At 49.9% G+C, this 26,530-nt stretch overlaps 10 protein-coding genes across 10 annotated transcripts; 6 read left to right on the forward strand and 4 right to left on the reverse strand.

Annotated features, from left to right (window-relative positions):
• Nucleotides 1–54: 54 nt before the first annotated feature.
• TRIVIDRAFT_81057 (uncharacterized protein) lies at nt 55–918 on the forward strand (the record flags this gene model as incomplete). The annotated part of the gene is made up of 2 exons (XM_014098749.1): nt 55–263; nt 377–918. 2 exons carry the CDS (start codon nt 68–70, stop codon nt 739–741), a joined length of 561 nt encoding a protein of 186 aa, XP_013954224.1.
• A 1,394-nt stretch (nt 919–2,312) lies between these two features.
• TRIVIDRAFT_203114 (uncharacterized protein) lies at nt 2,313–5,033 on the forward strand (the record flags this gene model as incomplete). Its single annotated transcript, XM_014098750.1, has 2 exons — nt 2,313–2,547; nt 2,635–5,033. 2 exons carry the CDS (start codon nt 2,313–2,315, stop codon nt 5,031–5,033), a joined length of 2,634 nt encoding a protein of 877 aa, XP_013954225.1.
• A 685-nt stretch (nt 5,034–5,718) lies between these two features.
• TRIVIDRAFT_224209 (uncharacterized protein) lies at nt 5,719–6,792 on the forward strand (the record flags this gene model as incomplete). Its single annotated transcript, XM_014098751.1, has 1 exon — nt 5,719–6,792. One exon carries the CDS (start codon nt 5,719–5,721, stop codon nt 6,790–6,792), a length of 1,074 nt encoding a protein of 357 aa, XP_013954226.1.
• Nucleotides 6,793–7,325: 533 nt separating this feature from the next.
• Nucleotides 7,326–9,123, reverse strand: TRIVIDRAFT_47993 (uncharacterized protein; the record flags this gene model as incomplete). Its single annotated transcript, XM_014098752.1, has 2 exons — nt 7,326–8,718; nt 8,798–9,123. 2 exons carry the CDS (start codon nt 9,121–9,123, stop codon nt 7,326–7,328), a joined length of 1,719 nt encoding a protein of 572 aa, XP_013954227.1.
• A 3,559-nt stretch (nt 9,124–12,682) lies between these two features.
• TRIVIDRAFT_216419 (uncharacterized protein) lies at nt 12,683–13,973 on the forward strand (the record flags this gene model as incomplete). Its single annotated transcript, XM_014098753.1, has 1 exon — nt 12,683–13,973. The coding sequence occupies one exon, from the start codon at nt 13,022–13,024 to the stop codon at nt 13,856–13,858; it is 837 nt and encodes a 278-aa protein (XP_013954228.1).
• A 1,584-nt stretch (nt 13,974–15,557) lies between these two features.
• TRIVIDRAFT_193037 (uncharacterized protein) lies at nt 15,558–16,514 on the reverse strand (the record flags this gene model as incomplete). The annotated part of the gene is made up of 1 exon (XM_014098754.1): nt 15,558–16,514. The coding sequence occupies one exon, from the start codon at nt 16,512–16,514 to the stop codon at nt 15,558–15,560; it is 957 nt and encodes a 318-aa protein (XP_013954229.1).
• A 1,044-nt stretch (nt 16,515–17,558) lies between these two features.
• On the forward strand, nt 17,559–19,024 carry TRIVIDRAFT_47845 (uncharacterized protein; the record flags this gene model as incomplete). Its single annotated transcript, XM_014098942.1, has 8 exons — nt 17,559–17,711; nt 17,766–17,793; nt 17,865–18,036; nt 18,105–18,241; nt 18,294–18,348; nt 18,412–18,477; nt 18,528–18,657; nt 18,731–19,024. The coding sequence occupies 8 exons, from the start codon at nt 17,559–17,561 to the stop codon at nt 19,022–19,024; spliced, it is 1,035 nt and encodes a 344-aa protein (XP_013954417.1).
• A 225-nt stretch (nt 19,025–19,249) lies between these two features.
• Nucleotides 19,250–20,245, reverse strand: TRIVIDRAFT_58536 (uncharacterized protein; the record flags this gene model as incomplete). Its single annotated transcript, XM_014098755.1, has 1 exon — nt 19,250–20,245. One exon carries the CDS (start codon nt 20,243–20,245, stop codon nt 19,250–19,252), a length of 996 nt encoding a protein of 331 aa, XP_013954230.1.
• A 663-nt stretch (nt 20,246–20,908) lies between these two features.
• Nucleotides 20,909–23,095, reverse strand: TRIVIDRAFT_216420 (uncharacterized protein; the record flags this gene model as incomplete). Its single annotated transcript, XM_014098756.1, has 5 exons — nt 20,909–21,349; nt 21,408–21,422; nt 21,484–21,702; nt 21,767–22,723; nt 22,781–23,095. The coding sequence occupies 5 exons, from the start codon at nt 22,945–22,947 to the stop codon at nt 21,097–21,099; spliced, it is 1,611 nt and encodes a 536-aa protein (XP_013954231.1).
• Nucleotides 23,096–24,967: 1,872 nt separating this feature from the next.
• Nucleotides 24,968–26,471, forward strand: TRIVIDRAFT_193040 (uncharacterized protein; the record flags this gene model as incomplete). The annotated part of the gene is made up of 5 exons (XM_014098757.1): nt 24,968–25,082; nt 25,136–25,187; nt 25,243–25,965; nt 26,028–26,139; nt 26,202–26,471. 5 exons carry the CDS (start codon nt 24,968–24,970, stop codon nt 26,469–26,471), a joined length of 1,272 nt encoding a protein of 423 aa, XP_013954232.1.
• Nucleotides 26,472–26,530: the final 59 nt, after the last annotated feature.

Raw genomic sequence — 26,530 nt, forward strand, 5'->3', positions numbered from 1 at the left:
AGAAATCGTCTAAAATTTTATACAAGCATTTTTGCAATCCAAGACGAGTGAGAACTCATTCATCACCATGGCGCCGAACCTCACAGAAGACGAAATTGATGACGTGGTATATTTCGCCAGGGTAGGCGAAGATGCAGATCTCGTCGAGACCCTGACGGCCCTGTCAGAGCGCGAGAAGGTGTCACCAGCTGAGATCCTGTTGGCCGCCAAGGATGAGGGCAAGTCAACAGCTTTACACATGGCGGCGGGAAATGGCCATCTAGGTAAGAAATGCAGCAAATTTTCATTGGAGACGAGTTAAGCCACTGCTATAAAAGAGCTTTTGAGGAGATTTGAGGGCAAATCATCTATAGAGAGAGGCTGACGGGACGTCCAGAGACTGTTCGCAAACTCATTCAGTATTTTGATGAGAGACCCAAGGAGGAGAAGCAGGCTTTCTTGGATGATGCCAATGAGCACGGAAACACTGGTCTGCATTGGGCAGCACTCGGTGGCCACCTGGACACGGTCAAGCTTCTCGTGGAACAGGGCGCTCTGCCGGCGGTGGCCAACGAGCGAAACTACGTCCCCCTCGACCTTGCCTACCAGAACGAGCACAACGAGGTAGCGCAATTCTTCTTGGCCGCTGCGGGAATGCTGGAGGACAAGAACCAGGAGAGCGGGCTGAACGGCGCTGTTGAATCGGTGAAGCTGGAGGATGGAGAGGGCGCAGAGGAGGAGAACGAGGCTTCAGCATCATGAGGTTTGGGTAGATGCGAGGAAAAATTTCATTGGCAATAGGGTACAATCGAGGGACTAGGCCGATATGAATGGGCCTGTCGCGACAACGGCAAAAAAAGATACCATACATGTGTGTTCTTGGGGTGGCAAAGTACATCATCTCGCTTCGGATAGATTTCAAAGAGAACTTGACTTTTTTGACTTGAATGTGCTTGAGAGGATTGAACTGATGTAGTGGTCGTATCTCACAAGACTCATCTTGGGTGAGAGGCGGAAGCTCAAGGTCATGGCTCCAAGTGGGAAGTCATGATGGCTTGTGTTATTATGGGAATAATTGAATAGTAAGAATATGAAAAAGGCGAATGAATGGTTTCCTGGTGATAAAGTATTGATCAACTCGTACAAATAGTATGGAGACTCTCTCGACTGTATCCGGCCAAGTTCATGCTCAGCGTCCAGCTATAGTAGGTGACAAGCATGACCATTGCTAAGCATGCATTCGATTGGGATGTGGACATTATACCCTAAGCAGCCTCGTCATTTAATATCATTTAATAACTATTTGACTAGCCGGAGAAATGTAAACCATACATCGCTATTAGACATACTCAGGTAGTGATGCATACTATACATGCGATACTCACCACGTCGAGGTCATGATACGTGACGACGATATGCCATCCGTAGGACATCTTGCGGTTACTAAACTTAGCTCGTACACTTCAAAAGATGACTCTGAGCATGAGAAAGGATCTGGAGCATGAGGGTCCGTATGCCTAGGCGCCATATGTGCTGCATGTGTCTTGGTTTAGTAAGAGGTTACATATCCGAGGTTTGACATGAACCTGATTTGCTTCATGATGTAGTTTAGCTCGGTACATTGGGACTATAGAACTACAGATAGGTATTTGTCGAGCACTCAATCGTTACAAGTGTATCGAATGCTATATCTAATTTCATGGATATGTAGTACCATATACGAGGTGGTACTCGACAGGCCTAATCTGTAGACTACTGTACAATTTTCTATACATGATTCTACGGAGTATTAGATGGAGAATCAATAGTCGGGTCAAGGCGCGTTTGACAGAGCGACTAGTCCCCAATAGATGGCCAATGCTACGTAACATAGATGAGCTAACGCGAATAGAGGATTTTGGCAGAGATTTGGATAAGGCATCCGATCCAGTGCCGTTTTCTCCAAGTTCTCCGACTATTGCTGGTGCTATACTGTAAGATACAGGAGGTGACCCCCACTGTCCGATAAGGGTCGAGTTCCCCGGAAATCGCCGCCAGCAGCGTCCGTGGCTTATCTGATAAGTGGCGGCGAAAACTCCAACAAAAGTTGGAGATTGTCGACAAAATCCGCCTTGGTGGGGGTCACCCCGGAAACATTGGAACGTGGGATTTCCCCAGCTCGTCCCCGCGGAACGGAAAAGGACCCCTTCTAAGCAAATCCTCGTGTGTCTTGTGGAAGTGCCGATGCAGATTGCTGGGGTTCGCTGCACAAGAGGCGGCGACACGAGACTAAACAAATCGCAAACTTCCCCCCATGCACTCTGCCTTCATCGACGGGGGCCAGCAATGAATATATGACTTGGATGGAGTCGTCACAGACCGCGAATGTCTTCACGACGACTCGCACCAGCTCGGGATCCAGCGCTGGCTCGGGCAACGGCGCAGTCAACGGCAGCAACACCGCTGGCTCGGGATCGGGCTACAAGCGCGCGAGTCGCAAGGGCGCGCCGCGGAGGTTCGTGTGCGATCATGCTGGGTGCGAGAAGATTTATTCGCGAGCCGAGCACCTGCAGCGCCATCAGCTGAACCGTAAGAGCCTCTCCAGGAGTCGAATTGGCTGTTGATTGTTGATTGTGAGAGTCGCGGCGCTGACAGATGGCTGATTGATGTCGCCAGACAACCCCAAGGAAATCTACCGATGCGACGTGGGCGACTGCGACCAAAAGTTTGTGCGCCTCGATCTCTTGTCGCGCCATAAGAAGCGGCACACGGCCTCGTACACGCCCAGGAACCGCATCCCGAGCTTCGACACGGGCGAGACCGTCAAGTCGCCTCCCGACCGCCACGCCATTGCCATTCCGCCGCAGTCTTCGTATGGACAACCGCCGTCTGGGCCTCACGATGCCGCCATCCTGCTGACGCCAGAGTCCAACACGGCTCCCACTCCGGCGCCGCTGAGCCACAGCATGACCAGGGCGAGCCATCAGGCCGCGACGTGGGCACCTTCACTCGACGACCGCTCGGGTGACATGATGCGGCACCGGCCCAGCTTCTACACGGCAGATCCGACTGCTCTGCCGGAGCCCTCAGGCATGGTGGGCTTTGGCGCGGTGGGATATCCTGCCGACGACTCGCTGACACAGGGCAACTTTGCCGCATGGCTCTTTGACCCCCAGACCACGTACAGTGACTTTAGCATGGCCAGTATGCCGTTCCTCGAGGGCGGACTGGAGTCTACTTTTAACAACAACATCCACTACGATTACGAATCGCTCACCAGCTTGTCGCCCATGGATCAGCCCCAGCGACTCTCTGAGACATCATCTGACGACTGGATCACGGAATCGAGGCGCCAGGAGCTGCTTCACTGGTTTCAGACGTTCCGCAAGAAGCAGCCGAGATATGAGCCGTTGATGCCCAATCTGGTGCTCGAAAGCGGCGGTGACATGCCGGCGCTCAACCTCGACATGATGAGGGACTGTCTCAAGGAGTTTTGGGACAATGTCTCGCCTCGGCTACCCATCATCCACCAACACACCTTTTCTCCGAACCGATGCCCCGTCTTCCTCCTCCTCGTCATGCTCTCTCTCGGCGCTGCGTCATTGCGCGGCCGAGACATGTCGGGGCAGCTCTCGGAATACGGCGCATTTGCAGACGTTGTCATTTCGTGCGTCAGATGGGAGATCTTGACGTCGGATGACTCTGCACCGCCCGCTAGTCTCTGGGTTCTGCAAGCTCTCTTGCTTCTTGAATTCTACGAGAAGCTGTATTCTTCTCGAAAACTCCACGAAAGGGCGCACATTTACCACCCTGCTTTCCTAACACTTCTCAGACGTGGAAGCCCCCTGATTGGCAGGACCGGCAGTGAGTCACCCCCTGAGCCAGATTCGTTGGGACCCGATCGACAGACACCGAACATGGCCTTGGATTCTCGGACATGGTGGGCTCGATGGGCCGAGACAGAGTCAATGCACCGCGTGGTGTTTGCGGCCTTTATGCTGGATGTCATCCACGCCGCCATGTTTGGCCACGCCGCCGACATGGCACCTCACGAGATTCGGCTGCCGCTCCCCTGCGACGACAACCTGTGGGCGGCCAACAGCCCCGACGTGGTGCGGCAGCTGGACGCAAACTTCCGCATGTACGGCGTCAAGCAGGTGTCATTCCTGGACGGGCTCAAGAGCGCGCTGCACGGCAAGGAGGTCAAGACGCACTCGTTTGGCCGCATGATTATCATCTCGGGCCTGCTCAGCGTGGGTTGGCATCTCAACCACCGCGAGACGCATCTCAAGTGGCTCGACATCCGCACACCGTCCATGGAGACGCAGGAGAACTGGCGCAAGATGCTACTACGCGCGTTTGACAACTGGAAGGGCAGCTTCGACATTGCCATGTCCGATTCCATCTCCGACGCCCCTGGCCACCGTGGCATCCCCAACGGACCCATCAACAGCGCCTCGGTACTCTATCATCTTGCGCACATCAGTCTTCACGCAGATATTGTCGACTGCCAGGTATACGCCGGTGCGAAGCGTCTCCTCGGCCGCAAGGTCTCGTCCAGGGACTATTCCAACGTCATCAAACGCATGGGCGCCTGGTCGACACAAGCTTCAACACGCCACGCCATCCTCCACGCCTTCAAGCTTCTCTACCGCGTCGTCGTCGATCCTCACCCACGCCGCCGAAACAGCCCTCATCCCCCCGAACACTCCGCCATCCAGTACTCTGTCCGCAACGAACCAGATCCTCACCGGCCGTGGATCATGTACTACGCCGTGCTGGCCATCTGGGCCTTTGTGCAGGCTTTGGGACGGCCGCCGGGCAAGGGATTCCCGTTGCCGACATCGCAGCTGGGACATAGCAGTTATGCGCGGATGGTCGAGTACGTGTCCAGCGTGGCTGCGTTACCGGAGCTGGACGAGCAGGCATCCGCCGTTTTGCACGAGGGCTTGCCTGATTTGCTTGACGTAATGGTGGACATCCTTGAGGAGGCAGACACGGAACTTCTAGTGGAAGCGCGAGAGCGGTTAAAGGTGTGCAAAGAGATGCTTTTAGGGGGAACAACACGGCCGTGACAATGAATTGAAGAACAAAGGAGTTATGTTTCCTTGTTTTTTTTTTTTTTTTACAGATTTTCTTTTTTTCTTCTTCATGGGTACATCTATATCAGGGAAGGTTGAAAATCTTATGAGTATATATAATCGCTGGGAGCATTTGGGGAGGATTTTTTCTTCTTCTGGATATTATACTGCGGAGTTCTTTTCAAGTTGGGGGAAATACTTGGATTTGATTCATGTGTGTTTTTTAGACTGGGCTTAGGATGATGGATTTTGGATAATGAATGCAAAATGTAGGTTGCACATCTTCACACATTATGATTCATGATTGGCAGAGCTTTTTGCCGTGAAAGGTGCCTTTTGTTCTCTTTGGAGGCTCTGTGTAATGCTTCGCCCCCTTTTTGGTTCTTTGTCTTTGTTGCGTATATAGCAGAGGGATTTGGCTGGGGAAGTCATCTTTGATGCCATCTCCTGAATCACTGCATGTTCTTCACTGATCTGATATCTTGACAACTTCAACACCAACGCCCATCATCACGGCACTTCATCAACAGTCTCACTGATATTTTCACAACTGAACACCAACACCTACTATCGAGACTCTTTATCAACAGTCTCACCACTTCTTAAACATCGTCAACCCCCCCATCCAACTTGCTCAAATCAACCAAACCAAGCCAAACCATCAAACTCCAATACCACCATGCCTCCCCGAAGCATCGACCGCACCTTTTACGAACACCTGCGAGACGCCTTCATCCACCTCATAATCTCCACTCTCCCATCTGAGGCCCGAAATCATCTCCTCTACCTCACCCCTCCCCCTGACATCCTCGAATACGGCTGCTGGTGCTTCAGGCCCAATGAGCCCAGCCTGCATGACTACACAAACTGTCCTAATATAAAAGAAGGCCCTTATCCGAACATCGTCGAAAGCGGTTCCCGCCCCCTCCAATGCAATCATGTCACCCTGAAAGGTCTTGCTAGTCGCAAACACAACCTCTTCTGCTTCGACCCAGTTGAGTCCGCGGAGATCTTCATAAATTGGTTCATGCAGCCGTCCCCGATTCTCGACGGTCACGATGGGCTCCTCCGCAAGCAGCGCGAAGATATCCAGGAACGCCTCAGTCAATACGAGGCGTTATGTCCTGACAGCGCATCGAAAGGACATCGGGAAGAGAAGCTCGATGTGCTGTATAGATTGCTGAGGGATTTGCGGGCGAGGGACCTCCCGTATGAGGCGCGAATGGGGCATGGTTCGTGGCACGTGGAGAGAGTGAGGGCGGTGCTTGGTTGGCAGAATAAGAGTTTCGACGAGTGCTTGGGAAATCTGTCCTGGGCCATGAAAGAGATTGGTGCTGGGACATTGCATGTGGAAAGTGCGAGGGCGCGGGCGAGGAAGAGAGCGTTGGATGAGGCGATGAAGAGAGCGAGGGAGGAAGAGAGTATAGGCTGGGGGCAGGAGCTGAGAGCAAGGGAAGATGTAGACAGGAGAGCGAGGGAAGAGGCGAGGAGGGTAGAAGCAGACAGGATAACGAGGAGGGAAGAAGCTTATAGGAGAGCAAGGGAAGAGGCGAGGAGGGAAGCGGCGGCGAGGAGAATAAGGGAAGAGGCGAGGAGGGAAGAGGCAAGGGAAGAGGCGAGGAGGGAAGAGGCAAGGGAAGAGGCGAGGAGGGAGACGGCGAGGAGGAGGGCGAGATACGACGCAGAGAGGAGAGCGAGGGAAGATGAGGATAGGCCACACTACCGTTCTCGAGGACATTCAAGGAGACGTTAGGTGTATGTTGAAAGGGGATCATGGTCATACTTGGATCCAATCATCAACAATTTTCAACATAATAAGCAACAAAGTTATGAGATATCCAGTAATGCAGCAAATGAAACAAACGGAAATGCTTTATATATGCTATATATCGGTCTATGTATATGTCAGGCAGGGGGGGTGCTTTTTGCCCGCAAAAGTTCGCTTGGTCGTTATCCATCCAGTTGTAATCAGCGCTCGCAAAAGAAACATGTCCGCCAAACTCCGAGTAACCGCACTTTATAAGATACATTGGGCCGAAGAGATGGGCCAAAGAAGAACAACAGAGACAAAAGTCAAAAGGAGGCAAGTTAAAAAAGGAAAGAAAAAAAAAGACTGAAAAAAAAAAAGGAGAAACATTACAAAGCAAAAAGATGTTTTGCATGTGTTGGTACACTTTCTTCACCAAACTGACCGGCAAGCGGCCAAAGCGCATGAGATGTGCCTCCGGTATTGGATATCATCAACACTTTTCATCTGCCAATAAGCGCCGTTGAGCAGTCATGAGATTAGATCTCCTGCCAGCCGTGGCCTTGTGGTAGAGTAACGCCTTTCATCGCAGCTGGCTGAGAGGCTTGTTCGCTGGGCTCTAGCTCGCCCTTCATTTGCTCCTCGGTGCGCTCAATCTGCTCCGTCGTCGATTGGCCGCTCTTTTGCTCATCTGGCTCTCCTAGGCCAATGGTATCGATCCAGTTCCAGTGGTCGATAATGTTGTGTCCGCTCCTATCGAAAATGGCCTTGTCATCGTTGAGTCCATCGACAGCCACATCGGCGTTAGAACTGCCCTTCTTTGCCAAGTCCAGCTTGTCCATGTGGGCACCATCAACGAGATCTCCAATCCAGGTTCGCGCAACAGGAATGTTGTTTGCTCGGAGAAACTGCAGCTGCGCCCGAAGGTTCAGCCGAAGTGCACGTTCGGGCTCGACAGCATTGAAGATTTTCCTCGTCAAGAGTGGGAATAAAATGCCAAAGTCAGATTGGCTCAGGTGAGCCGAACTCTCGACGTAAAAGAAATTGGGCTCGGGAAGCTTGTTACCACTGGGCCGCTCATAGATTGCTGGGGTCACGACCTTGGCCGATGGGTCGGGCGTCAATAGTCGTGCTGTGACATGAAGGTGCTCAGGCCACTTGAAGAAGGCTTCTGATTCAACAGCCAGTAGCGCAGTACCACCGGGTGCTGAGGGGATATCGGCGTATATGGGAAGCGGTAGGTTGAAGAGAGGAGTCGAATTGGGAGCCAGCAGAGGCAGACACCACATATCCAGGAGCAAAGTGGCGTTCTTCTCCGTCACCTGCTTCCGAATGCTGCTGTCCTTGGCGGGTCTGAACAGCGGTGCCTCCATGGCAGCAACCTCTGCAACATCAGCGTAGTAGGTGCTCTTGAGAAACTGGTACATGGTGGTGGAGCCGAAGCTGTGGCCCGCAAAGATGATGCTACCAGGGTCGTTGACATTTAGTCGGCCGACGAATTGGCTCAGGCTCGGGGTGGTGAGATTGAGGTTGGTAAACTCTCGGCCGGCATCCATGGCCAGAACCGCCTCGTGGACCAGGCCCATCTCCCAAAGTCTAATCCTAAGCTGCGCTTCTCTCGCCTCGTACACCTCGGGTGTGACCTCATGGGAGATTCGGTTGTACGGGACAACCTTCCGGGCCAGGCGGCCATTCTTTTCAGGAACACGAACATACGAGGTGACGGCGCTTCCGTCTCGATGCTCGGGGCAGATGACGACGATTCCGTGGGAAGCAAGCGATCCGGCAATGTATGAATACGAGTTGCGGCTGCCTCCAAGGCCATGCGAGAAGATCATTGTTGGCCATCGCTTGTTGTCGGTATTGGCGGATTCCAAGGTGGCGTTTTTGTGAGCAGGAATGGAGGTGTAGTGAAGATGCCTGGGGAGAAATCTATTGGGCAATGGTGTTAGCATAGTTGGAGATAAGGTTTGGATGAAACGTGAAATATGAAATGTCAAATATGACTTACGACAGGAGCTCGGCCAGGGTGTGTCCAACGCCCATGAACTTGGTGTAAGCTGAGACATAGTGTCGTTGCGGCGCGGGCAGCCAGCTGATCAGCTTCTCGTTGGATCCCGCGACGGCAGGATAGAAGACTCGAAACAGCACCGTTGGGATGTCGCTGGCATTTTCGGGTCGCGGAGCTGGAGAAGGCAGATCGGCGACGGGAATCTCGACATCGAGGGTGCCGACCTTGTATGGTCCGGTGTATTCGGGGAACGCTGGCACGGGATTTAATCGGGAGAGATAGGCAGACAGCCGCGACGTCGCGGAGGGCTCTGAGGCGCCAATCATGGTGGCGAGGCTGTGGTGATGAAGGTGTCGTCGTCTAGATGAGGTGGCGATGACCTAATCGCATCGAGCAAGGTAGGTAGGGTGTAGAGAGATACGCGAGGCGAATGCGATGCGACCGCAAGGGGGTGATGATGACGATGATGATGTAAAGGAAGAACAAGACGGCGAAAAAGAAGAGATGGAAAAATAAATGCAAAAATAGTCGTAAGCAGGTCCGAAACAATGGAATGGAAGGAAGGATGCTAGGGGGATGGGAGGTAATATTAAAGCTTTTTATTAGGGGGAGGAAAGAAATGAAAAATAAAGATTGGTCGTGCAAAACAGCTAGTTCTAATAATAAATAATCCGCGAGTTGCGTCGAATACGATACGTACCTACTGGTAGGTACTCTGCTCGCCAAGGTTTCTGAGGCACAGCAAGTTTGCAGTGACGCAAGCCCCTTTCCCAGTTCCCAGGTCAGCTTCTTTGCTGGCAAATGGCGATGCAGATCGCCTCATTACATCAGCATCACAAGCAAAAGCAAGCAAAAATCTTGCTTCGTAGGGCGGTATAGCGTCGAGACGATGGGTCTGGACTCGTGGACGGCGGCCAATGCTGGCGGTTGCTCTGGATCCAGCTACACAATCCGGGATCTCGTCACGCGACTCAGGCTTTGTTTTTGGATTCCAATGGCGGTAAAGATGCATCTGGGCTCCATTCCTGCTGCACAGTGAAGAAACAAGAGAGCAGAAAACACTAAGAAATAAAGAAAAATTGGCGGAAAAATGCAAAGAGGAACTGGCGTGGAGCTGTTTGTTAGAGGCGTGCTCAGGGCTAAGCCGATTCGGATACCGACGCAGCCAAAGGGAAGAGGCCGTGTGTCTTGTTGCTGGATTGGGACAAGCAAATGACGGACATGCCGTGAAGGTAGTAGTAGAGACGGTGGAGATGCTTTGCATGGTGAAGCTCCGGATGTGGGATATGTGGTGAGAAGAAGCTGCTTCTCCTGCATCGTGCAGCTGATATCGACATTCGACGTGTACTCCAGACAGGTAGTATATACGTATAGGTATTAGTGAGGGGTAAAATTTGGAGTGACACGGGGTTTACGGAGTATATCGAGAGAGTCAAAAGAGGAGATAAGATTCAGGTTGCTATTCGCTCCGGATTTGGCGCTGGATGTGGAATTGCTGGCATCTCTATGTTGCCATTGCCCAATTACACTCGACGATCCTTTGAGTAGAGCTTGGAGCTTGGAGTGGCTGGTGAGGCTCAGTCATCCCCGTTTCAGTTGGCGCCCACGCCGCTGTGGCGCAGGTTCTTGGCTGCATTATCAAATTCTAAGTATCGAATATTAGTATTTTCCTCATTTATTCCTTAGGTACCTAGAAATATCCATTACCTTAAAAAGTTAGTATTATCTCCAGAATATGTACCAAGTATCTATCATGCGACCGTTTCCCTCAAGTCTAAGGCCTAGTTGCTATAGGCGTCTACCAGTTACAGTAGCTTTCGTGCGATCTATGTCAGCCACGCATACTCCGTATTGTTCACAGCAATCTTAACTCGGCCTAAGTCTATACTTATCGGATGGCTATCTACCGATAATACTATATGGTTACAGCAACCTCCTTTCACAGCAATTTTAACTCCTCCTAAGTCTATATCTTTTATAAGGACATCTACCAATAATCATCGTTACCGCATCTACACTTACTTCACAGCAATCTTAACTCCTCCTAAGTCTGTATCTTCCATCGGGACATCTACCAATGATCATTGGTGCTGCGCATCCATGCACCTATTTCACAGCAATCTTAGCCCCTCCCCAGGTGATAATCTGACTACATACCTAAGCACAAATACTAAGGCACCCATTATCTGCGCTCTGATAGTTTTCGTACCATCTCAAGGGGTGACAGAAAAACAGGCAAGAGAAGGATTTTGAACACACACGCTAAAATTATGCACATACAATATTGATGATCAGTTGATGAGAAGGGTGCTCATGTTACGCTGTTGTATGCATGTACTCATTTTGCGGTCCCTGTTTTTCTGTCCCCGTTTGCATCTACCTATATGTGGTGTGTGGTACTACCTGGAGCAAGCTACAGCAAGGGCCTTCACAGCAATTTTAATCCTCCTTGAGACCTTGTCACTTTGAAGAGAGAGTTTAACCGGCCCGTGACTAATTGATAGCTAGGTCTTAAAAGAGGAACGTTTCTTCAAAACAAGATAGAAAGAAACCAGACAAGTTTTCCCGTCAAAATGGCAGTGAACCGAGGTAGCGGTCTCTTTCCTTCAAGAACGAGGCTATGGTGGCTAGATCAAATGATTCCCTGACTTGTTTTCGTGTCGTGGTCCTTATGACTGTTAGACAAGCTAGGTTTCTAGTATGGTGTTTGGGTGTCAGTCGAGCCAGTTCAAAGGTAGTACGTTCCCGAGCTGTCAACAAAGTGGGCAAGTGGGTAGTAAAACTCGGTGGGGGGGGGGAAAAACTACAATAGTCGAGTGCACAGCAATTTTAACTCCTCCCAAGGCCGTACTATTATTACAGGGGCGTCCACCAGTTATAACAGCTTGGGGATGTATGTAAGAACGTGTACGTTGACAGCATTCTTAGCCCCCTTCACGGCCTTGTTGCCAGATGCGTCTGCCAGTCATAGCAGCTTTCGGCGATAATGCACCTGGTGTAAGACTCTTCACAGCAAATTTATCTTTTCTCGAAGCTTTATTTCTTGAGGGAACTAATGCCATGGCAGCTATCATCCGTGCGCGGCCATCACAGCAATTTTAACACCTCCTAAGACTATTAGATGTTCTACTCTATCTTGTCATTGACCAATAGGACCCAGGTCCTCGTTTCACAGCATTTTCAACCCCTCCCAAGTCCATAAAATGTTCTAGGTAGGTCTCTATCAGCCTTCACAGTAATATTAATCACCTATGAAGCCCTAAGTCGTTTGCAAAAGCAAATCCACCCATAATTTGCGCTCTAAAACCCCGGAGATGTAATCCTCTTCGATGAGAAACATGTCTCGTAATTGATCTCTGAGTAATACCTAGAGACCAGGCACGCTATATGCGCCCGCCGTGTCATTTCTTCCGTATAGTTGCAAGTAATGTTATGCCGCGTGTATGATGCACTTCATATCCCACAGCTATTCCACCACCAGAGCTCATACAGGAACCTCGCTGCTATCACCCCGCCATATTAGTCATGCGGCTGCTGTTTATTCTGCCAACGCAAACAACATCGTCACCACCCAAATCTCCAATCATGTTGCTCCCTCACAAACCACCATCTTCATTGGCTGTTGCTCCCTAACCGCCGTCAACAGCCGAACCAGCCGGACTGGATTCCGGAGAACCGGCTCGCCTCAAAAACAATGGCCAAATCATCAGTCTAGCTGACATGTGTGTTGCATCTACCCAGTGGTTGGTGCCTGGCTTCAGCACTGCCTCCCAAGCCATACGTGTTCGAGCGATTTGCGTTCCACGTACTTGCGTGCGTCGTTGAAGAAACGCCACGCGAACTCATAACGAATCGAACCGCATTGCTGGCCGTGAATCTATGGGGCGCCTTGCATTGAGTGCATGCTTGGGCTTGGCCTGCGGCTGGCGCCGGATCGCTTCTTCGTGCCCGAGTCCGCTAACTCCGCCCTTCGAGTGACAACAGCCTAGTGCTGCTACTGCTATTGTATATTGCTTCAGAAGTTGGGTAGAGACTTTGCGTGTTGGATTTTACATTTGCCATTGCTGACTGAGTACCTGTGTTTTCCATTGACGCCTCAAATTCACGCTCAGAAAAGTATATAGACTCACCCTTTACCCCTCACGCCTCTCATCTTACATCTCAATCCCATTCACAACAACAACTCAAGTCATATCATCTCATCTACAATACACATCACCAACAATGGCTTCCATCAACCAATCAGCTCAGACCCTCAAGGCTCTTCACAAGCCCGGCTCGCCCCTCGTTCTCTCCAACATCTGGGACGCCTCATCTCTCAATGCCATTGTCTCCCTAAACTCAGAAGGCCTCAAGCCCGTCAAGGCATTGGCAACCGCTTCATGGGCTATCGCCGCTAGTCTCGGTATTAAAGATGAAGAACTCACCATGGTGCAAAACCTCGAGGCCATCTCCCGAATTGCCCCCCTTGCAGAGCAGGCCGGTCTTCCCCTTTCCGTCGATCTCCAGGACGGGTACGGAGATCTCATCACAGCCGTCGTCACCGCTGCCGTAGAGTACGGCGCTGCTGGAGCCAACCTCGAAGATAGCATCCCTTCCGCTGGCTTCGGAAAGGGCATCTCCGGCTCCCTCTACAAGCTTGACAACCAAGTCGCACGGCTCAAGCGTGCTGTCGATGCCGCCAAAGAAGCTGGTGCCCCAGATTTCGTCATCAACGCCCGATGTGACATTTTCCGCCTCGAGGCTTCCGATTTGAGCCTCGAAACTCGGTTAGCTGAGGCCATCAAGCGTGGCAAGGCATATCTAGAGGCCGGTGCCACCACAGTTTTCTTCTTCGGTGGTCCAAACGGCTTGACCAGCGAAACCGTCAAGACGCTGGTCAAGGAGTTGGATGGAAAAGTTGCCGTCATGTTGTCTGGAAAGCCTGGTTCTCTCACCACAGCTGAGCTGGCCAGCCTTGGTGTTGCGAGAATCAGCGTTGGACCTAGCCTATACATTGCCGCGCTGAATGCGATCAAGGCAAAGGCATTGCAGATGTTTTCTGGGGGTGGGTTGGCATGAATTGAGAATTGTATGATATGAATCGGCCCGGATGGGCAACTTGGGTATCGGATGAAACAATTGTGTATACGGATAGAATGTTAACAGAAATCGAATTATATACTTGTATAAACTCAACCTTGGTACGCTTTGAATGAATTCAGTAGTAACCTAGACATCATAGTACGAGCATGCCTAATAGCCATGATAAATTAGGCAGTACTTAGATATAGGTAGAAATGACCAGTGGTCAATTCTATCTACCTTGTAGTTATTCTGTCCACCGCTTGCTACGTTGCGGTGTCTGCCACCCAGCCAAAGGAAATTTCTCTCCTTTCTGCTTGGCTGTTACTTATAGGATGTAATAGACCGTTGATACTGTTCCAGGTACAGCGACAAGCAGGAAACACGTCGAACTTGAAACTCTCAGGAAACTAAAGCAAGGAGCCTGTACAAAACTATGATCGCTAGTGGGGCATCTGCAGCGCCCAAGAAGATGGAGTTGTCACGCCGGCGACTGGAACTCATCTTGTGCTGCCAAAGTAGACACGGAGCTGTACTGTACAGTAGCTGGGATCATCTACATGGATAATGATTGGAGATATATTATCTGAGTGAGTAGGGCGATCAGGTGTAGATTGCAGGTGATTACTGAAGCTTCTGCATCACTCCCAGAGTCTGTGGAGTCAAGTTGTTCTCAGCCGTTGGAAAGAGTAGTTCTTGGCAGCTGTGGAGAGCTGTGGGGGATGTGAGTATGTGATCATACTGAAACCTCCAATTGCAGTATGAGAACTGGGCGTTACTACGGCCACTTCTGCGAAATCAACGGTCGACGAAAGATTGTATCCAGCCCCTGAGATAGATAAAGTGACTAGATATCATCTCCCAAGCTAATAACGGTCGGCTGTAGCCGTTGAGATCTATCCGTTGTAGGATGGAATTAGGCTCAATTCCTGACTCATGGCCAGATGCTATGCCGCAAGTTCATGTTTCAAAAATTTGGAGCTTTTCTTGATCATTTGGCATTTATTAACGTACATGAGCACGAGACGGACCCAACAGCCCGTCAGACCTATACCAGACCGCATTCATCTTATTTTATACTGCTATTCTCAGTAGCCAACTTCCACGAATGAGTAAAAAGCTTATAAGCAAACTTCCAGGAATAGACCAGCAGCCTACATAGTATAGAGTAGTATCACCAATGGAAGCTAGTGGACCTAGCTTCGTATTCATTTCCCGCTTAAGAAAAATGCATGCCCACATTTTGGCGGTATCGCGTATACGCAACGGTTTTGCTTCTAGCGGGCCTCTGCTGGTCAAGGTGTTGGTACTCCGTAGTCGTCGATCTACATAGTATTCCTAGACCTGGCTGAGCCAAGACTTTTGCCGTCTTACTTGTACGGGTAGTAGTATCTACGCGGTGATCGGGCTGACAGGTCATATTTTGCGCCGTTGGATGATGAGCCTATTACGGATTTAGGACACTGCTACTTCGCAGATAGTTACTCCAAGCTTGAAATTGCAGCATTCAGCTGAACAACCACTGCTGCCTATATTTCATATGCTTGCAGCTATAGTAAGCATTAACTCCAGTCTGAGACAGCATGTGCCCTTTTTAACAACATACTACCTAGGCCGGGGACCAAATGCCGGCTTCCTAGTCTCCTGTCCCCTCAATCGTTGCGGAGCAGACCGCTTCCTTCGTGTACAACTAGTATCATTTCGCAACTTGCATCCCGGTCTCCAGATGGCACCCAACGTATTCAAACAGCTGCTGTTCCGGCTTCACCACCAGTACCTCGTGAAATAGGCGTAGCGTGATGACATTGTTTAGCTGAGCCGCGTACTTGAGAAACCCGCCAAAGATGGCCAGGTGTGTGGGATGCTCCCTGCTCCATTTCTCAAGCGAGGCCAGCTCATCAAAGTACGCGAGACCAAAGGTGCGGTCCTTGTCAGCGTTTCTCGTGGCTGGGTCGACAATGTCCATGAAGCGACAGCTGTAGCAGCCAACCTCGTCTCCGTGATCTCGGAGAAAGGTCATCCCTGCCTCGAGCACGGGATGCATCGTATTGACGTACAGCTTCCGCTCCTCAGGTGCCGTGTCGGCCCAATCTTGGCCTGAGCGGATGATGGCCAGGTTCTGTTTGCCCGGGACTCGGGTCCGCCGGGACGGATTTCCGTTTGCCGTGTACTGTGCAGGATCTTTGAGGAACTCCTCGCCTTTGAGGGTGTCTGTCTGTGCAGCGGCCAGGCGATCTCGCATGCTTCCCCAGTAGACATGCTCCTTGATGGGTCCAACGACTCCGTCTCGCATTTCAGCTGCTCCCTCGGGAATCTCACCGCTGGAAAATACTGTTTCGATCCTGTCCATGGTTGGGAAGAAGATTTCGAGGAACCAGCCATTCTCCTGTTCCTGCGCGTCAAGACTTTCCCACCAAGACTTGAAACCAGATTTGGTCGTCCATTTCTGATACACCTCCTCACTTTTCCAATACGCCAGGGCAGTGATGTTGTAGAAGCCCTTGTGGTCAGTCACAGCCGCCCATTCTGAAAACTCTGGGTTAAGGGATTCTTCCCCATCTTCACCAGGAAATGTCAAGAATGAGTTCACCTTGGAGATGGCAACTTCTTCTTTTCCCGTCTTGCTGGGGAACTGAGCACCAATGACGGCCATTACCAAACTAGAGACATCCTTGGCGAACTGCGCGCTGTAAGCTGGGAAAGGAGGCTCATAGTTGGCTGGAGTAGAGGCCGGGATGGTTCGTTCGACCTGTAAATGCTCCGGAATTGCCGTAACGAGGGTCATTTTGATCGTCACTCGATCGGTGGAAGCGGTGAGTCGGCAGTGCCAACTTTTTGCGAATCTGAATCTAGTTCAGGAGTACTAATAATAGCATGGGGCAGGTCGCAGAGCAAGGCAGAGAAGTAAGGAGAAAGGGAGCATTCCTGGGGTTTTATTAACAATGGCTAGATGCCAATTTGGATCGTTGTGCAGCATCCGCACAAGGGGATACATGTACTACCCCAGACTGGAGGCATCTCATGGACATGATGGAGATAGAGATGGCATACTATACTATACGAGTGCAAATACCTTTTAGGGCATCGTCCAACGAGAAGAGACGCGATTGACAGCTGCACAACTTGGCATGCATCATTAGATGCAGCAGATTATGGGTCTTGGCGTTTCAATACAGGCATGGCCTTCATGTTGGCCTAGGGGTTGGAATTTTCAACAGTTGGTCTGTTTAATCGGGCGTCTTTAGCTCATTTAGGCATACGCGGAGCATCCCTAGCCTGGAGCTTGTTGGCTGTTGCAACTCGAAGCCCTCGTTCTTGACATCCATCCCAGTAACCTGCCATCGGCAATGGACCCCCCAGTAAGGGCTATTTTCTCGCGGCCTTGAGCCATTTAATCCTGCCAGGTAATAATCCATGTACCTGTACGTATTTGTCAAAACGGTGCTTCGTGTCCTGGCTATTTAGGCTCTTAAACCCGTGAGGGCAAGGCTCGTCGGTTCGCTTCCACCTTGGCATGGTCGTCTTGGCTGATCGTTGAATCTAAGCTGAAATCTCTCAGGGGGAAAGCTGGCCTGTGCATTCCAAGTATTTGACAACCATGTACCCCAAGAAGGGGAGAATAGACTCAAAACTCGACTACTGTGCCGGATATTTTGTAATGCAATGAGAAGGGTTCTGTGTGGGTTTGGACGACATTATGCCGGCAACACCATTCCAGGTTGAGGCATGGACAGAGTATGCCCTTGGCACTCTAATTATTCTTGCGCGCATCGCTTGTCGATGTTCGATAGTCGGCTGGGACTGGGATGGAGATGATTATTTTGCTGTGATTGCTATTTTCTTCTGGACCGTTCGTTTTGCCTCTACCACGCTTCTGTGCAATTGACTGGCTGACATGACATAGGGCGAGCTGTGTATGCTCGAGCTAATAGGTATTTTCATCAGCAAACAGCTCCTCATTCAGCAGTTGTTGTGGTATTAACGAATCTCGACTTTGCTATAGGACAAAATGGTTCGATTACTGGTATCAACGATGAGATAGCCCTTAGTCTGACGCCAGAACAAACGAGACGAATTGTTGTCGGCAGCAAATGCCTATTTGCCGGATGGATTCTATACGTAACGATGATTTGGTGCTTAAAGACATGCATGCTCTTCCTCTTTCGGAGATTGACGTGAGTTGTCCATAGACCCTGTCGGCGTCTCTGGGTTCGGCAAAGAGACAACTAATAGACGATGATAGGCTTGATTTACGGCAAAAGCAACTTGTTAACATTACTTCGGGAGTGTGCCTTGCGGGCTACCTCTCTACTCTCATCGTAATGTTAACAAAATGTTTACCTATTCACAAAAATTGGCAAGTTTATCCTTATCCAGGAGGTATGTTGCTAGGTCGTCATCCGGGATATAAACACCACCTAACTGCAGATAGATGCTTGCGCTCTGAATATTCCAAACTACTTGGCGCTGGTCGTTACCAACGTTACGTACGTTTCATCAACCCTCCATCTACCATGGCAAGCAGCTGACCGCTATCATGTCAAATCCAGGACCGACTTGATGATATTGGCAATCCCACTCCCACTGCTCTGGAGAGTACAAATGCCCTTGATGCGGTATGTCCGTTAACATAGATTGGCCTCTAGACTTTCTAATATTGCTGTAGGAAAATTGTTTGTGCTCTTTGGTTGTGTATGGGCGTTTTTATCATTATCGCGACACTCTTGCGATGTATTCTATGCTTGCAAGATGTATCATCCATTAACCTGGGAACCATCTGGTCTATCCGAGAGACTGTTAGTTTAATTCGCTTCCACACTCCCTCTTTACCACCATATTTCAGATCGCTCACAAGGGTACATTTGTTAGTTCGTTGCCATCATTGCCGTCAACGCACCCATCCTCGGCCCCTGGATGACAAAGAAGGCTTCTGTTGCCGCATCACGCGGCTCAAAGAGCAATCAGTCTGGCGGATCAGGTTCAAGTCCCGGGCTTGTCACGATCGGACAGCAGAGCAACCGTCTGGAGAGATTGGGAAAAGATGGACGATCGAACAAGACTGGCTGGACGACGATTGACGACGGCAGCGAAGAACACATTGTTGGCCGAGATGCAGAGTTGGCGAGTCAGGAAACGGCGAGTCGAAGTGTCGAGTCTCGGTAGTCTTGGATCCTGGAGAATCCATATTGGTTGACAACATGATTACTCAAGCGTGAGGGGGGTACCTGTTGATATGTACGGTAAATTAATTGGGAAATTATGAGCACTTGGCCACTGTCACTCGTGATTGGGAAGCCGACTTTGCTTTGAACTCGTATAAGCATGTGTTTTATGAACTGATCAACATCGCCGCTAACATTACATAGGAAACTAGTCACACTCATCTCTTTACTGAGGTGGTCGAGCAATAACAACATTTGCATTCTCACTCTCCAGGATAAACTCGCCATCCTCATACGGAATGACCACTGTCGACCCCTTTTTCAGGATCGAAAGCTCGGAAGATTCCGTCTTCAAACGGACAAGACCCATTAGAACGACGAGAATAGCAAAGCCCCGTCGGCATCGACTCTGGCCGTTAACGACTACTCTCTCCAAATGAAAGTAGCTCTGCGACTCCTCGGCGAAAACACTCTCAGCCACCTTTGCATCAGTTACCAATGCCATGACTTCCTCTCTGGTTCGACCTCTTGTTTCAACTGCCGTGAGCGCCGTCTCGAAACCAAGACCAAGATGGCCGTCCTTGCTACCATCAATCTTATATCCATCCCATTCGCACAAGATAGACATGTCCTCTGGTTCTTGTACTTCAACGAGCAAGACGCTATAGTTAATTGCGTGGAGGACTCCAGGGGGCACATAGACAGTTTGATGGGGCTCGACGTCAATTTTATGCATTCGGTCCAGCAGCTCAACGCCTCTCTTCTCCTGGACAATTTGAAGCAACTCCTTCGGGTCGATATCCTCGATCAAACCGAGCCAGACGGATCCCGGCATGAGAATATACCACGCTTCGGCTTTTCCATGCTTCCTCTGGAGATGCCTCGATGCCCAGTCAACGTGAGGATGAGCATGAACAGGGAGGCGCTGCCCAGGGTCAAGCAGCTTCACAAGGAGCTTCGTGTCCGGTCCATACTTGGCGACATGGTCAGGCCCTAGCCATTTTTCGGGCTCAGAATTGACGGCATCAACAAGCAAGGTTCCATTAGGCAGACGGGTCAATCCAATGTTCCCTTGGCCGCGGCAACAGGTTGTGGAAGCAACCCAATCTTCCGGTTCGTAAGAAGCAACGGGAGTGTTGGTTTGACGAAAGGCGCCGATCATCGCACCACCAGAATAGAAGCGGCGGGGGGGATAATTTGGAGGGAGGAGGATAGGCGCCATTGTTTAAGTCTGGGTGATATAAAGGTGGTTTCGAAGGGAGAGCATACAGTCTTTCAGCAATGGAAGGTTTATGTTTACAGTGAATGGGTTGAAATTGAAGGGCTCGCGTTTTATTCACAGAGAAAATCCTATTATTATTTTGTCTGAAAGGCGAACTTCAGGACTATGAATTTGAGCTATTGCTCTTCGTGCGGGGATGACCAAGACCGGAGCTTGTCTTAGCATACTTGAAGGATGCCAATCTATATTTGGCGTTTCGCAAAGACAGAGTATTACGATACCATCGCTAATCATTTGCCACCTATATTATTCAGATACTATTTAAATAATGATAAATCTTAGGCTCAACACCAGATCAGCTCACGCTCCAGAAATTTACATCGTGAATGAGTGAGATGCTGAATTTCTTGAAGCCTGTCTTAGGTCCGATATCCGGCAGAGTGCAGCAAAATTATGGTTAATACCACAACGCCAACTCCACAGAATTATGCCTTTTAGCCGCTTCTCCATCGCCAAAAAGGGAAAAGAAAAGTAACCTCCCACATTGGACTCATGGTGGCTGAAAGAAGTGTTTTTAGTGTAATGAAGCTGCTGTGATGCATGATTGGAGGATGTCACCGTAGTCTGAAGATAGGAATTTGCTCAGCTCATGCGATTGGCAATGGAAATAAATCGACAATTGTATGTATGTTGTTTTACACGCTATTTTACACGCTATGCTACATGCTATCCACCACCCTCAAATCTCCTATACCGTACATATCGTCTCTCGTTTCAGATTACATTATGTGACAGTCTGACCACTGTCTAATAAGACAGTGAATCAGTATGATGGATTGGATTACACGCCTTTATTTCTCAGCTTCATGAACCATGTGGTCTCTTGCATCGCTGGCCCTTCTCAATTCGTTGCGGTACTTGGCAGCGTCCCATCGGCTTGACGTGATGGGGTTCACGTGCTGAACGTACATCATGTCGATCTCTTCGAGGGTTCGATCCTTGGATTCGATAACGAAGAAGAATACGACGAGCACGAGTGCTGCACAGCATCCAGCAAAGATGAGACCGTAGAAATAGTCAATGTCGTCGGTGATAAATCGAGTGCTATAAGTCACAGTCATTAGCTTGATTCTGTTGCCCTTCTAACATGAATAAAACTTACAAGAATGAAATCAAACTAAAGTCTTGAGTCAGCAAATAGTTCAATCATAAGAGTCAATAAAGGGGTCTTGACGTACAAGTTCCAGAACCAGTTAGAAGCAGTGGCAATACCCATGCAGAGACTTCGGTATCGAGCTGGGTACAGCTCTGCATTAACAGTCCAAACCAGCGGTCCCCAGCTGACGGCGAAAGCGGCAATGGCAAGACAGGAGAATGTAACCAGAGCAGATCCGGCCTTGGGGGTGTTCATGGGGTTTTCGCGGTCGAGAGCGAAGTGGCCGACGAACGCATACACACTATCAATTATGTCAACAACGCTGTCCAATTTTGATACCGTTAAAGAATTAGGAGAAAACTCACAGGAAGCACATCATCATCCACGTGGCACCAGTCATGAGGATGACTCGTCGACCGAAGCGGCCAATAATCCAGAGGCCGATGATTGTGCAGAAGACATTGACCGATCCGAGAATAATCTGTGTCGTGTAGCTGTTGCTAATACCAGTGGCGGCAAAGACGGTGGTACCGAAGTAGAAGAAGAAGTTGGCACCGGTCAGCTGCTGGCCTCCACCGAGAACAACTCCCAGGATTGTGCGATAGAGCATACGAGGGGCAGTGAAAATCTCAGTCCAGCGGAACTCTGCCACGTTCTGACTCTCCTCATCAATCTTTGCTTGAATGTCAGCGATCTGGTGGTTGACGATTTCCGAGTCGACTGAGAGACCGGCGAGTCGTGCAATAGTCTGTCGGGCCTCATCGACTCGGCCACGGCTGTAGGCATATCGAGGACTTTCAGGAAGGAACAGAATGCCAGCTCCAAGAACCAGGGCCCAAGCAAAGGAGAGACCGTTGGGGATTCTCCATGCGGCGCTAGAAGCCTTTGTCTCAGTTCCCCAGTTGACCATTTCAGCTGTCCAGATACCCAGGGTAATGAGCAGCTGGTACGAGGATATGATGACACCGCGGATGACAGCTGGGGTACTTTCCGACTGGTACATGGGAACAACAACAGACAGTGCTCCAATGCTAAGACCAGTGACAAGACGGCCAATAGCAAACTGAACCCAGTGGTGCGAGGAGGAGATTTCGATAATGGTTCCAATGCAGATGAAGAAGGAAAACAGCGAGATCGAGAGTCGACGGCCGATGGTGTCCGCCATCTTGCCAGCAATCAAAGCGCCAATCAGTGCGCCAACGCAAAGGAGACCAACAATGGTGCCTTGACGGGCAGCACCGAAAGTGTATGATCCATCGCTCTGTAGCTCTCCGAAGCGGCTGGCATAGTCTGGCATCAAGAAGAAGCCAGAAATCTGACCACTGTAGAGCCAACAAGATTAGATACAATCAATTGACGTAGATGTCACTATGTCTTACCTGACATATCCAAAGATGAAACCACCAATGCTAGCAACGGCTCCCAAAGCACAGGCAAGTACAGTGACCTTTTCCTCAGAGTGAGGCTCAGAGCCTCCACTGCTGGGAGATTGGTCCCTCTTTGGTTCCTGCTGAGGAGGAGAGGCTTGTTTCTTGAAAAATCCCATGATTTTAGCTGCGAATCATGCGTTTACACTCGATCCAATGGTTTGATTGATTCACAGATTTAGTGTAATGAGGATTTCAAGAGATGGAGATTAGGGGAGAAGATGTCTGATAGATAAACTAGTTTCGAAAGCTAACTGTCGTAATGCTGATATAACTTGGAATGTACAAGTAAAGGGGATTGCAATAGGGATAGTCCCACATGGCATATAAAAGCTTGTGCGCTCGCGTCCATCTCGGTGGCTTTGCGGGCCGCTGGAGAATGGCTTTCAATAATCAAGCGGTCCCGTGGTTTGGATCACCAGATGGGCCTCACCAGAGCCTTATAGGTATACATAGTGTCTCCTGTTCAATGCGGTTACCATCATGAGGTTGAGGCGGAGAAATTCATCGGAGATACTCTCCCAGCCATTGCCGTTTTCGCTCTGCAAACATCACGCCGAGTCATGGATTTGTCTCGAGAGCTCCACATGGCACCGGAATGTCCGGCCATGATTGCCGTGCATCTGCCGCTTGCGGATCGCTGTCAAAGGCGTGCCGTTCCCACTCGTGTCCACAGTGGTGTCCACTCAGCCCAGGCATGAACGCGCAATGCCCGTATTCTGGCAAACTGGGATATCCAGAATAACGTGATCTCCACCGAAGGATCAAGATGAGAAATTTCTGCTCGGCCCACGATGTTTAGAGTCGTCTGATGGCCGCAATTTGTGCCTCGTATGGGCCTTCGGAGCTGAGGAAGAGGTTGCCAAGGTTGCATTGCGCAGCTCGCAGTCCGTGTCCCCTGATCGACAGATGTAGAAAGTCACATTATCTCGGCCTTTTTTGAGAGATCACGCAAATTCGAATCACTCCAGTCCGTGTACAGTAGCATGATGGTTCACCCTGGTTGCAAATTTTTTCCTGAGCTGAAGCTGCCGTCATCTTTGAGGAATCCGGCATCTGAGAAACGGATTGAAACCCAAGATTGTCCATCTCAGCTTCGGTAGCTCTCTGCTCTCTGAATTGTCAGCGCAGAAAAGACGTTTTAACGACAGAGAATGAATAAATCCAACCAGAGATGATCTAATGCATAATAATCCAGTTGCATTATTTGCCAGGATGAAGCTCCGGATATTACGGGCATAACTGTGGTTCTCGAGAAGCCAATGAAAAGTCTTCCGCAGAGCTGATGAAGGTATCAGTAGGCCGATTCGGGAATAGCCGCGATCTCGGATCATGATAGCCGCTGATGTCATAGATAAGAGGCTGCCGGAACTGCATTGCGGATAAATTGCCACCAGAAAGATATGCCGATGATATGGATTGTCGAGACGGAAGCAATTAAAAGTGTTTGCTTGAGCAAAGATGGGAGTGCAGCTCTTATATAAAAATCCTATCAAGATGGTGCCGGAGATTTGGATCACTAGATGCCCCACAGCTGCCATGTTTGCCGCAAGCCGAGATGATCTAGGGTAAGATCATGGAGTTTGCATTTAGGCAGTTCATTTAGCCGACATGCTATATAGTAGATGGCAGCAGACCAGCAAGCGGAGGCGGATATCCGTCTGGGGATGGGTTCTTGTATGGAAATAATCCAGTTTCGAAAGGCAAATTTCTGCCGAGAAACGACACGGTGTGTTACAGGAGATGAAGTAGCTGACTGTCTTGTGTCTCATACTGTTGTCCATACATTTGCTCGGTTCGGAGTACCTACACTCTAAAAGGGCTCAAGATTAACCGTGCTGACGTCAAGTGGACGTTACGATGGCTTCTTTCTTGCTTCATTTCAGTTGAATTGAATTTCTTGGTCTCATAATCGGAGCATGCTCGGGATTTAGTCGTGTTTCTGTGGCGGCGGTGATGCCAAAAAAGCATCATCACCGTCAGCACACTGGCTGATAGTTAAAATCTGTAGTGTTGACAAGAACATGAGAACATGTATATATATCTTCCATATCTCAGAATAAAAAACTCTAGAAACTGAAAATCCAACAGCAATAACATCAATAGAATCAAATACTCAATCAATAACACCTCTGAACAATGTCTGACCCCAACAACCCCAACATCAACATCAGGACCACTCCCCAGTGGTCGCTGTATCAACGAGAATCCTTTTGGAATACCAACGATGGGAAATACCCAATCTTCAACACCGGCAAGTTCTCATGATTCCTCCTACTACAAATTTCCACTAACGCAAGGGTCAAGACCCGGCTGAGATTGAGAAGCTGGCGAAGGAGAAGCTTTCTCAAGGAGGCTGGTAAGTTGACGAGGCCACAATCTCAGATTGAAAAGATAAACTGATCAAACTATAGGTATTATTCTGCCTGCAATGCCGGAATTTCTTGGAGCCACCTTTCTAACCGCCAGGCTTTCTACCGGCACCGCATCGTCCCTCGAATGCTGGTTGACACCAACATGCGAGATACTGCAGCCGAAATCTTTGGCCACCGCGTGTCTGCTCCCATTGGATTTGCTCCAATTGGCATCAACCGCATTTACCATCCCACCGGAGAGCTTTCCGTGGCTAAAGTAGCTCAAGAGCTTAACCTGGCTTACTGCTTGTCCTCTGCTGGAAGCTACAGCATCGAAGACGTCGCCAAAGCGAATGGCTCCGGACCTCGATTCTTCCAGTTATACCAAAGTCCCGACGATGAACTCTGCATCTCCATGCTCCAGCGGGCCTTTGACTCCGGTTTCGACGCTTGTATGCTGACAACGGACACCTGGTCCCTCGGCTGGCGCCACAACGACGTCTTCACCGGAAACTACGCCTTCTACCATGAACACGGAGCTGGCGACCTTGGTCTCCAGGACCCCGTTTTCCAAAAGCGCCTCAAGGAGTCTGGGATTGACCCAGTGAAGAATCCAAAGGAGGCGGGCGCAAAGTGGATTGATGAGAATATCTGGCACGGCCGCGCCATCACCTGGGAGAAGATGAAGTGGACTATGGAGCAGTGGAAGAGGATTAGCGGAGGAAGGCCATTTTGTCTCAAGGGCATCCAGAGTGTGGAAGATGCGAAGAAAGCGGTTGAACTGTGAGTTTTCTTTTGAGATATTGCTACAATAACCGAATATGCTGAATATTGACTTCTCTCAGGGGTGTGGATGGAATTGTTGTTTCGAACCACGCTGGAAGACAGGTTGACGGAGGCATCTCCAGTCTTGATGCTCTTGAGAAGATCGTCGACGCTGTTGGAGACAAGATCTATGTAAGATGAACCCCCATCTGGACACTGAAGGAACCTCGTAAAGCTGACTTAATCCTTAACAGATCATGTTCGATTCTGGAGTGCGCACCGCTGCCGACGCCTTCAAGGCCCTTGCCCTCGGAGCAAAGTTCGTATTCATCGGCCGTCTCTGGGTCTGGGGTCTCGGAATCGCCGGAGAGCACGGCGTGCGACATGTCTTGAAGAGCTTGTTGGCGGAATTTGATATTTTGATGGAAGTTGGCGGATTTGTCAAGATTGGAGACATTGACCGCAGCTGCATCGATTCTCTGCCCAACTCTTCAAACTTGATTGCCGAGCACTCGGGAATCTAAAGGTTATATTATGAAGACTGTCTAGGAATGGCTCTACAATGTAAGTTGGTTACTTTCCG

Source organism: Trichoderma virens, assembly GCF_000170995.1.
Source record: "Trichoderma virens Gv29-8 chromosome Unknown TRIVIscaffold_81, whole genome shotgun sequence".
In the NCBI taxonomy this organism is placed as follows: Eukaryota; Fungi; Ascomycota; class Sordariomycetes; order Hypocreales; family Hypocreaceae; genus Trichoderma; species Trichoderma virens.